This window comes from Anas platyrhynchos, chromosome 4 (genome assembly GCF_047663525.1).
Source record: "Anas platyrhynchos isolate ZD024472 breed Pekin duck chromosome 4, IASCAAS_PekinDuck_T2T, whole genome shotgun sequence".
Taxonomy (NCBI): domain Eukaryota; kingdom Metazoa; phylum Chordata; class Aves; order Anseriformes; family Anatidae; genus Anas; species Anas platyrhynchos.
The window spans coordinates 73,157,773-73,169,235 of NC_092590.1; the positions used below are offsets into that span (position 1 = coordinate 73,157,773).

Sequence of the window (11,463 nt, forward strand, 5' to 3'; positions counted from 1 at the left end):
ATTAAAAAAATCCCAGAAGTTTGGATACTAGTACAAAAGTCCTGAACTTAATTAAAAATGTTAACTGAGATTTAAGACCTGACTGATAGTTGGTGAGCGTCGCCCATGAGAGAGTTGTCTGAAAAATAACTGTTAAAAAGTTATCACTGTTGACCATAACATAAATTATATAATTCTCTTTATATGTGCAGTAAATGTCTTCATGTTCCTTTAAATGCATTTTCTGTTATTTGGGTCATCCTAGCCTTTGCACAGAGAAAACTTAATGACGTTTTAATATTATCTAAGACTGAGGTATACACAAATCTAACAAAACACAGTATGTCAGAAACTGCTCCAGATGGCAAGTTTTAATGCTCAAATAACTGTTATAAAATGAATGTAACATGTGGCTTTTAAAGAGTTGTGGCTACTAACTGGAAAAGAATTTTGTATTAAGACTGTTCAGTAGGCAATATTTATAATCAACTCAGAAAACTTTTACAGCACACTGCAATTCTACAAACACAAAGGAAAGATATTCAACAGGAGACGTTGGGTTGCATATGTGTAGGTTCATTTTGGAATATATCAAATATTGCAATCTTTATTACGTACTTAAAGGAACACACTGTATTCTCTGTAGAGTAGAAACACATGGAAAGTTCTCTCTATATTTTTACAGGAGATAAATCTTGCAAAGACCCAAAGAAACGTGAAACTTTATCAGGCTAAACTAAGTTGGTCTTGTGATACTGATGAATGCACAGTTGTTAGAGCTAAGTATAGGAATTTCTACATCTTACATTCTTCAGATTCCCCCTGTTGCATGTTTTTCAAAATTATTTCAGTATTCTTTTTATTATACTTTCTTTTCTTGATGTTCCCGTGTCCATTCTGTAATAGAAATAGTGTTATTACAATATTATTTCCATGTTTTGTGTTTAGTCAATTTCTACACCTTTTCCATTTTTTTTCTGTCTCCTTTTTATATTATTTTTTCCTCACTTAATGCTTTCTTTTCTTTTAAACTTATTACTGCATATACTTAAATGCTCTCTGAGGACTGAAACTAAATTCAAATTGATTCATCAGCTGCTCATAGGACTAAACTCAAAAAGGGTTTTGGGCAGAATTCAGATGCAACTCTAAATTATGAATTAGTGAAAACAATTCCACAAAGATTTGCTGAAGTGCAAGGTATCCTTGAAAGAACCTTCCAAGACCTTCCCTAAACAATGAAGTTTTGCTTGTTCACATTTTCAGAATAACTGAATGACTAAGCCCAACAGAAAAATAACTGCACCTGTAATCGTCTATATGACTCAAATGTAGGATGTTAGCCCTATAGGATATGATTTGAAAGCAGAGTCCCTCATATTCCTGAAGCCAAATGTTTCCCGAGGAGAAGATGGAGTTGAAAGGGAAGTGAATGTGTAAAAGGTCAACACATTTCAGTAAAGTCCAGTTAGTGATAAATAACTTTCTAATTTAATGTTTAGATATGAATATTCATTGCAGGTTCCTTCAAACAAAAGTTTCCTATCCGTTTAGTTATGTGGATAAGCTTTTTTAATGTAAGAAGTGACTTCAGAAGTCACTGGTAAATATGTAATCCTGTCTGGATGCCCCTGTGGTACTGTAGTATTTGGAGAAGGCCAAAAGTATAGTTTCAGATATTCACTTTGCAAATACCAGGGACAGACATTTCTTGGCAAAACTGTGGGTACAGTGAGTTCTAGTGAAGCACATTCTGATGATGGAGCACATTTCTCATAATATACCTTTATTAAACTGATTAATGAGGTATGTGATCCATGTTTGGCTATGGGTAGGCCTTTATAACTTCTACTTTCAGCACAGTCTTGGATTTGTCTTGACAGTTCTGGGACAGCAAAGAAAGTTCTGTCTGACAGACAGATCTGACAGATCAGTTCTTCCTTACTCTTCCCTCACATCTATTGTTACAGATGGCTGGCAGCCAAGATACTACGGTACCAAATACATGGAATTTAGGGAAAGAAATATATAAATTAATTTCTGGGTTAAACTAATGTCATAAAACACTTTGGAAGGAAACAGAATGGATTTAGAAATACATTTTATTTTCAACGAGAATATTATGCAGGAATAATCAGTTTTCATGTCAGGATGGTCATTTTTGCAGCAAAGAAAGACACAGCTAAAGGTAAGCTAAAGGTAAGCGTAGCAGCAAAACAACTGACTTAAACCATGGTCCTACAAAAATCATGAATGCCAAATTCAATTCCCTTAGTGGAATATGGTAACCCGTTACTGAGAACAACTTATCCAGGACTTTAAGGAATTTAAGAACAGTTAGCTGTGAACACATGAAAGCTCTTCCTACCAGTAAGTAGGAATGTCAGCTGAAGCTGTGTCTACATTTATACTTTTTTATGGGATGTTGCTTCTCTGCATACATCTAGAGTAGCACTTTGGAGCTGACTGACTGGGAAATATTAGGGTAGTTTTGTAGATAAGTGAGGGTACAAGAGAGATTGATGTGATCCATGGTACTGAAAAGTTCTCCTAGGTACCATGGTATAAATGTTAGGTGGACTAAAGGAGAGGGCAGATATTTAGTACTACCAGATAGTCCAGAGGGATTGGTGTGTGTGTGTGTGTGTGTGTGTGTGTGTGTATGTGTCAAACAGACTAATTAACTGCAGTTTGAAGCCCTGTTGAAGTTTGCCATGTACATATATCTTCCTACTGTTGAGGAGATGGAGGGGGGAATGTATCAGAGGGGATGAGTGAGCTAACTGAACAAACTGCATCCACAAAGCCTGCTGAGAAATGTTGCAGATGAATGTCAAAATGGCACAGGGTCCTCTATTAAAGATCATTCTGGAGAGAGACAGTCTTGGGTTCATTGAATACCTAGCTCCAATATCCAAGTTTCAATACCCACACTGCCTAACGTAAGCATGATAACTGAAACTAATGTGTACCTAATTTCTAGAACAGGAGGGAATCTGCACGCCAGCCTTTCTGATCATAGAGTTAGAACTGTACCCAGCAGGATATAACTGGTGTGTGAGCAAAAGTTCTGAGAGTACTTGCTGGAATCAAAGACAAAACCAGTTCAGGATACTCTCAGTCCCAGGTAATTGAAATACTGTGGAAATATCAGACCTGATACAATATAATAAAGGTAATATAGACTATTCCATGATAATATATAATATGCTCAGAAAATAAGTCTAACACCTGAAGCAGCAATTCTGAAATCAGCTAAATCCTGCTTAACGGAATGTAATATGTAGAAGTTTGGTCCGTGATAAATTACAGGTACTCTGAATGCCTGAGACAAAATGCTCTCCGTATGTTGCATGGCATCCTGATCGCTTGGAGACTGATTTATTTTTGTTTGTTTGAAATCCAGCAGCCCTACTATCTTAGTATTTGCTAGACAGAAATATAGAAGTAATGTGTCTGTCCCAGCTGTGCCTGGACATAGTGAAGAATAAAGTGACATCCCCTTCTACATCTTGCTTGTCTTCTGTCATTGGAACATGCTTTTTTGGAGACCTGAAGAAATAAATAAAAAGCTGAAAGGGTGGTTCCTCAAGTAGTTCATGGTTTGCAGCCAAACATATACTTCTTGCAGATATGGAAAGGCATGAGAATTTATACAGGTGAATGTCAGTCAAGATCTCCCTGTGCTGGAAGACTAAGAGTCCAATTATGAAATGAGATTCTGAGTAATCTAAAATTAGATCTGATGGATAAATGCTAAAGTAGTAATGGAGTCCTAATATCACCCTTGAGACTCTTCAGGCTTCAATGGCCATGAGATGTGATTTGTATCCTTCCAACCTTAACCATATGGAGTGAAAGAAAAAGCATTAATGTTTAAGGAAATGAGGCTTCTCTTTTTTGACAGTCTCTTTATCAGTCCAGGGACATAGTATTTTGCCAGAGGTGAACTAATACTTGTGCCAGAACTTCTGTGAAGATCCTTCATGCTATAAAATATACTGAACTGATAACCACAAAATCACACAGAATGACTGACTGGTTTAGGTCCGAAGGGACCTCTGTAGGTCACTGGTCCAACACCCCAACAGGTTGCCCAGGGCCATATCCAGGTGGCTTTTGCAGGTCTTCAAGGAAGAAGACTCCACAGCCTCTCTGGACAACATGTGCCTGTGCTCTGTTACACACACAGTAAAGCAATGTTTCCTGATGTGCTGATGGAACCCTTGTGTTTCACTTTGTGCCCATTGTGCCTCTTGACTGGGCACCATGAAAACAGCCTGACTCCATCCTCTGCACCTTTCCTTCAGGTATTTATAGACTTTGATAAATTCACCCCAGTCCTTCTCTAGGGTGAGCAGTCCCAGGTCTCTCAGCCTCTCTTTGTAGAAGAGGTGCTCCAGTCCCTTCATCATCTTTGTGGCCCTTTCTTGGAGGGAAGGGACTCTCCAGGGGCTCCATGCCTTTCTGGTACTGGGAGCCCAGAACTGGACACAGTATGCCAAGTGTGGACTCAACAGTACTGAACAGAGGGGAAGGACTACCTCTCCTGAAGCAACAAGTTGCCTAATGCAGCCCCTGATACCGTTAGCCTTCTAGGACACCCAGGTCCTTTTCTGCAAGGCATCTGCTTCCCAGCTGGGTGGCCCAGCTGGTTTTGACCCTTGATCAGTGCTAGAAAAAGATGTTTTTTATTGAGGCAGCTTCATAGATAGCAGGTGCAGCGAATTGCAATAAACACAAAGCAGTGCTTCTTTTGCAAATATGAAATGACTCATTATGAGTTACCTACCTGAAATGTTAGGTATTTAGGTTAGTGTTTCAGATCGGTTTCTCCCCCCTCCCTCTTTAATTTCTTCATATTTCTTTCAGCCTTTTTATGTAGTCCCTATGGTTTCTGTACAGGCATATGCCTATGTCCAATGATTTAGGTTGCAAATTACAAGATTTCTTTTAACTGTCACAACAGAGGAGTGAAGCTTTATCACCCATAATCACCCTGGATAAATAGGAAATATAAGATATTAAGTTCAATGTAAGTGGAAATTTTAGCAGGTAGGTTATGGAAAGAGATAGCCAATGTGGTTGCTTACAGTGATCTAGAGCACCATTCTCAAGTACCTGAGAAGTAATTTCTAGTTTCATACTACTCTATGTATAAAATGAAATTTTAATCTAGATGCTGGGAAAGAAGAAAGATTTTACAAGTTATCTTTTCCTTGTTATCTCATTCTACAGAACATACTGTAGTTATTTATAAATGTGTAACCACCAGCTGCCTTTTCTCACAGTTTTTTTCCTCTCTCAAAACCACACTGATAAGCAGCAAACAAGGAACAACCACAGGACTACATACATTTGTAAATAGTTATTTTCAAAAAGCAGTACTACTAGGATACATAAAAATAATGAAAAGCCAATTAATAGGATTTCTTATGAACTTTTGGATTTCATCTTCGATTGCTTTGTATTTTCATAGTGCAGAAAGAGAAGAGAAATGTATAATTGAAGACGTTCCCAGTGACACGTTGGTAACTGGTAGGTACCTGTCATTGCTATATAAAGATGCAATCTTATATATATCTTATATACCTCTTATGCAATCGTAAAGATAGCTTGTAATTTAACAGGAAAATCTGTGATTGATGAATATGGTAAGACCATGTTGATAAAAAAGAGGGCACACCGCAAATAAGTCCCTGCAGCAGTGACTAGCCATCTTGTATTCACATATTCCGTGATTGCATTACACAAAAAAAAAAAAAAAAAAAAAAAGTTTCCAGAGTGCTTAACTCTCTGAACAAAGAAAAATATTGTCTTCTAATTCTACAGCAGTGGGATTGCTGTTTCAACATGTGCTTCTATATATTATGACTCATTCATACCACAATATTTTGATTAACAGTGATCTGGAAAGAAGCAATTCAAGATGTACTAAAGTTCCATCCCATCAGGGATATCATAAATATATATAATATATAATCATCTTTTTTACTAGTAATGTGATAAATATGAAAGAATCCAAAAAATGTAATTTGAATACTTACCCTTACTTAATTTGAACACTTACTCTTAATTTGAACACTTACTCTTTTGGTGGTCTCAGCATGCCCTCTGGATGCTTATCTTGCAAGAACATTAGGAGTAATCAAAAAGTATTACTTGTTAATCAATCATTTTTGTAGTATTCTAGTGTAGTAAAAATTCATTGCATTTCACACTGTTATAAAATGCCTTCTGAGTAATTTAAATTATACATAATGAAATACATATATTGTTTTATTTTAAAACATTTATATTTTTGTGGAAAGAAAAAAATAAGGACCTTTAATATTAAACTATGTTTTATTTATCAGATTTTTATCTATGTTTTTATTCAGGGAATTACAAAGTACAGAGATGGGATATACATAAACAAGTTTTTCTTGAATCTGCTCCTGGTTTGGGGATGTTTGTGACTGTTAGAACTCCTTCTGATGAGGTAAATACTCTTTATGAATATTTCTGTACAATTTATGTATTGACTTTCAACACTGGCAGTCTAAACTCTAAATATATTGATGCTTTTGGGGAGAAAATGAAACTGCAATCAATCTACTAATCTGCTAATTCAGTATTTTCTTGTTGAAATGTATAAGCACCTTGTGGTTGATATCAAAATAAATAGAAATGGCATGCTTGAAAATAAATAGAAATGGAATGTTTGATAATTATTTGTGTGAACAATGTTTGCATTATTACTGGAATTGGGAAACTATGCCATTAAGACTAGTAAGCCACAACTGAGAAAACATATTATATTTAAAAACAATGAAAATTCGCTAATAAAGCAAAATGGTTCAGAAAGTATTTGAGCAGCAGAAAGGAAGGCTAATGATAAAACAAAATGCAAAAGACTAGATACTGTGAGGCTGCATGCAGCCATTAGGCAGGCATAGCAACTGCAGCATGAGGTCCTGAGCTTTTTCAACAAAGACCAACTTATTCTGTGCCTAGACAAGGTCTTAGCTTTCAAACTTTTAATGCTTTAGAGGCCATTGGATTTTGTACTTTGCAGAAATTCACAGCATTTCAATGTTTACTGTGAGATAAAATTGTTTGTCATTCTCTAAATCTCTTCTGAAATTCAGAAAAATTTAATGTTTTCAGGAGGTTAATTTATTACTGTTTACATCCAATTCACAGTACTGCATTTGATTATTTTATCAATATCTTTAATGTATATATCCAACATATAACACATCTAAATTGCAGGTAATATTGTCAAAACTGTATGGGCCAAAAGCAACATTTTCTTTTACATCCTATCTATCTGGGGAGCATATTATCTGTTTACAGTCTAACTCCACGAGACTTGTGGCATTTGCAGGAAGTAAACTGGTAGGTGTATTTCTTAAATATTCTTTGTTGTAATAGTATTAATTGTATAAACACTACAGAGTTTACAAAATATATTAGAAATTTAACTTCTAGCAGAAAATGCAACATTTCCTAGTGATTAAAGATGATAAATATAAACTTATGAAGATGAAGAGATAAAAAGACTGTTCTGCTATGTAACAAGTTAAGATTCAAGAGGCAAGACTTAACTACAGATTGATTTAATGTTTGCATGGTGCTTAGAGTGTGAAATAGTTCTGATCAATAAGAACATCTGTTTGGTTCAGAAAGATAGGTATGTGAGACTGACTACCACAAATGCTGTCACAAAACAGTGACATCGTAATAGTATTGCATGGCTTCAATACCTTAGATCTAGGTCTTTCAGAAAATTTAGCATACAAATGTTTGCAAGATATTCATATTAAGAACATATTACCATTCTCAATATTGTCTACAACCAATAAAAATTTTCTTCATGCAGATTTTGAAAAGAGGGGCATCAGAGTTATTTGATCAGAGTTCTCTAGTAGTTAAATCTGATCTGATCGGAGTTATCATCATTATCGTGACTCTAATCTATTTTGGCAAGCCATTTCATAAACACTGTTGAAAAATTTATCTATATACCTATTCTCAAAAGGTAGTTTGACAGCTCTTTAGCGTTGTTTTTTTTTTAACTGTTGGTTGCAAAAAACTGTTAGATAATATAAACATTTTGTAAATGTGTAAATGTGTTAAGCTAGACAGGACAAATTTTATCCTAGATGTTTGCTTTAGAAACATGTAGATGACACAGAACCAAGAGATGTTAACATTACTGAAGAAGAAGAGTTACACTGGAATAATTAGGTGTTATTATTAACTTTTTAATGGAAATAAGTGGAAATTTAATCATATACTTTGCAAAATCACTTAGCATCCAGTAATAATAATAATAATAATAATAATAATAATAATAATAATAATAATAATAATAATAATAATAATAATATAGTGTGGAGCTCATCAACTAGACAGGATAAGGGAGGTAAAGTATTGGTTGCTCAGAGTTAACTACGGACCATCAGTATGATTCTGGGGATACAGGAGGAGATTTTGATCTGGTATAAATGGAGATGAACTAATATCATTTTATATGATACATGCACCGTATACAGTTCTGGCCTTCCTCTTTAAAAAGTGAACAGGTGCAGGGAAGGAGAAGATTAATAGCATGAACATTAAAAAGAGTTTGTCTTAAGAATATAAAAATAAAAAAGGAAAATATTATTCTTTATATCTATACTGCAGGATTTAACATTAGAAAAGGAAAAACATTCTTTAGCTAACTGAAGTAGTCTTGATGTAGCCTTCTATAAGAACCAGGTGGTTATCTGAACTGTTTCAAACCAAACTTTACTCACAGGCTCCTATAACGTTGTGAGAGGGATTTCTGGATGTTCAGTTAGCTAACTCTAAGAGACCTGAAAGGAGATGTGGTTGCCATTTGTGGTTGACATCTGAATACACCAAACTTCTATTGTGTAGTATCAAAATCTATGATTTCTGTAGATTATCTGCTAGACTACAATTTATTTTCTCTTAGGTACAAATTGGCTTCTGGGGTAACTTTCTCCTTTTAGTTTTTGCAAAATTTTCAATTTATGCCTAAGTTTCATGATGCTGCAGGTTGTATTCACCTCTTTTATTTCTATGGGACTGTCACCTGGAGGGTTTGGGTCACTTCTGCTATAGCAATATCAGTTGCTTATAGGATATTGGGAACTATTTCATACCTGATATACCATGTGTGGAGAAACAAAGAAGATACTTTATGGACTGTTCTGCTTTAACACCAATGATAAACTGCAAATAATAATTTGGCTGGTCTCCTTCGTTTTCTATTCCTAACTGTAAGTGGAATACCTACAAGCACATCTATTAAAAGGTTCCTGCAGCTTCCTGCATTCTTCATTGAAGAATGTTATTTCTGCAATGTTAGGATGGAATGTGAAATATAACAAGCAGTTCTAATAGTGCTCTTTTTTTATAACCAATTTGGGCAGAGAACAGTAAAACATTTTCACGGTAGTTAAAAAAACACTAGTATAAAACAATGCCTTAAAGTTAGTGAAGTTTTTAAATTTGTATAATTAATTTTAAAATGAAATTAAGAAACACTTCAAATATTCTATCTGGTTCTAACTTTAGGAATGATTTACAAAAGCATTTAAAGCTCTTTTTCTGTAATGAGCTTAAGGGAAATGATCTGATTTTTTTTTTTTTTTTTTTTTTTTTTTTTGTAAGGAATTTTGGAAACAGAAGACACAGTAATAAGAATATTTTTTCTGTTCTCAGCGTATCCATTTGGACATTAGAGTTGGAGAACATTTTCTGGATGAAACAGTTATTCAAGCCAAAGACAAAGTGAATGAAGTTAACTTTAGACTAGAACATCTAATGGAGCAAATTCAACACGTTTCCAAAGAACAAAACTATGAAAGAGTATGTATGTTCCCTAATAGAAAAAAAAAAAGTACAGAGGCTTATTGATTTATAAAGTAATCTGAGGTTTATTATTTAATTGCAGTATTATTTTTAACTAACTAATAAAAAGCTATTAGTATTTAACCAAAACAGCCCACGTTACCTTACAAAATATTTTTAAGCTGTAAAAGGAAACAACATAAAAAGTAATTACCATGAACTCATGGTTATAGCAACAGGTGTTATTTTAAAGCTGGAATTTCCAAATATAGTTTTCTTGGCCAGAGCCAATAACAGCAGTGGAGCAGGTGGCAGGTACCATTGCTGGTGATGTTGCCAGTTGTTGTTTCCATGCTGGTCTGTGTGCACAAATTTTACTGGAGTGCATAAGGAAATGACTGAGTGTGTATTTATATATCCTCATGCACTTAGAAATAAAGCCCTCCTTCAAACAAGAGTAAACCCATTGTCTTCACTTTTTTACACATACACAGGCACTCAGACTGTGTTTGAAATCTATCTGCTAGTTCCCTAGAAAATGACATTTGGCTGCCAAAAGGTTCTTGACTGCAATGTGCAAGTGACTGTAAGCCTGAAAAGTCTTAAGCATGTACTAGTGGGATATATTTAATATATATATATTTGTTGCCAATATATATATATATTTGGCAACAAGGGAAACTTGCTTGCATTTCTGCTTCCGGACAGCAATTTGTCTGCTTCTCTGTTTTGGTTTGTAAATTCCTCCTTATGGAAGAACAAACTTTCATTTTTATCAATATGAGAAAAGTGCTTGCTTACTACCATGCAGAAGAGGGATGCATGTCTAGTTAACACGATAGCAGCACGAAACATGCAGATGCTGGTAAGTACTAAATATGCTTTTTCTTTATCTTTTTTTTTTATTATTTTTTTTTTTCTTCAGGAACGTGAAGAAAAATTTCGGAATATAAGTGAACAGACCAACAGCAATATTTTGTGGTGGGCTGTGGCACAAACATTTATCCTTATCTCCATTGGAATCTGGCAAATCAAATCTCTCAAAGATTTCTTTATAGCTAAGAAGCTTGTTTAAGTCTTATGAAGTAAATGCACAGATTGGAAATTTCCTCATTATCTAATATATAAAATTCAAAGAAACCCTGTACCTATGAGAAAATATGTTGTATAAAACTCTCAAGCTTCTCTCATTTTCTACTCTATTTGTCACTCTAACTCTGGTTTCAGTCTCTGGCCTCTCCTTAAATTTTAATCGTTGAATTCCATCTTTTATTAGTTTCTTTTTCTCTGTAGATGTAAAGCTAAATCTAGAAGACTCAATGACTAAGGCAGCAATTAACTTTAACTCAGGATTGTTAAATTTAAAATAGAAATCTTTAAAATAAAATCCTAATGTTTTAAAGTTTTCTACTTGCTTTGTAATCTTTTTCTGTACTAGCTTGAACAGGTCAGTGTTTCAGCCTGAGTGGGATTCAGATAGTAAAAAAATTTCAGATAGAGAAAAAAAATTCAGATAGAGAAAAAACTATATCCCCTGTGGCACTTAATTTGGTGAGAGTTGCATATTGCACTGTATGCACACTAAGTTTTCTTCTAATATAATTGTGACTATTTTCTTTTAAAATATTCAAAGTT

At 34.5% G+C, this 11,463-nt stretch overlaps 1 protein-coding gene across 2 annotated transcripts; it reads left to right on the top strand.

Moving 5' to 3' along the window:
- The first annotated feature begins 212 nt into the window (after nucleotides 1-212).
- On the top strand, nucleotides 213-11,234 carry LOC101804810 (transmembrane emp24 domain-containing protein 11). 2 transcript variants are annotated; one of them, XM_005016219.6, is made up of 5 exons: nucleotides 213-5,517; nucleotides 6,360-6,460; nucleotides 7,234-7,359; nucleotides 9,700-9,846; nucleotides 10,754-11,234. In XM_005016219.6, the coding sequence occupies exons 1-5, from the start codon at nucleotides 5,388-5,390 to the stop codon at nucleotides 10,901-10,903; spliced, it is 654 nt and encodes a 217-aa protein (XP_005016276.1). In that variant the 5' UTR covers nucleotides 213-5,387; the 3' UTR covers nucleotides 10,904-11,234. The 2 variants fall into 2 exon arrangements, with proteins under 2 accessions (XP_005016276.1, XP_012951785.1); XM_013096331.5 differs by lacking the exon at nucleotides 7,234-7,359.
- Nucleotides 11,235-11,463: the final 229 nt, after the last annotated feature.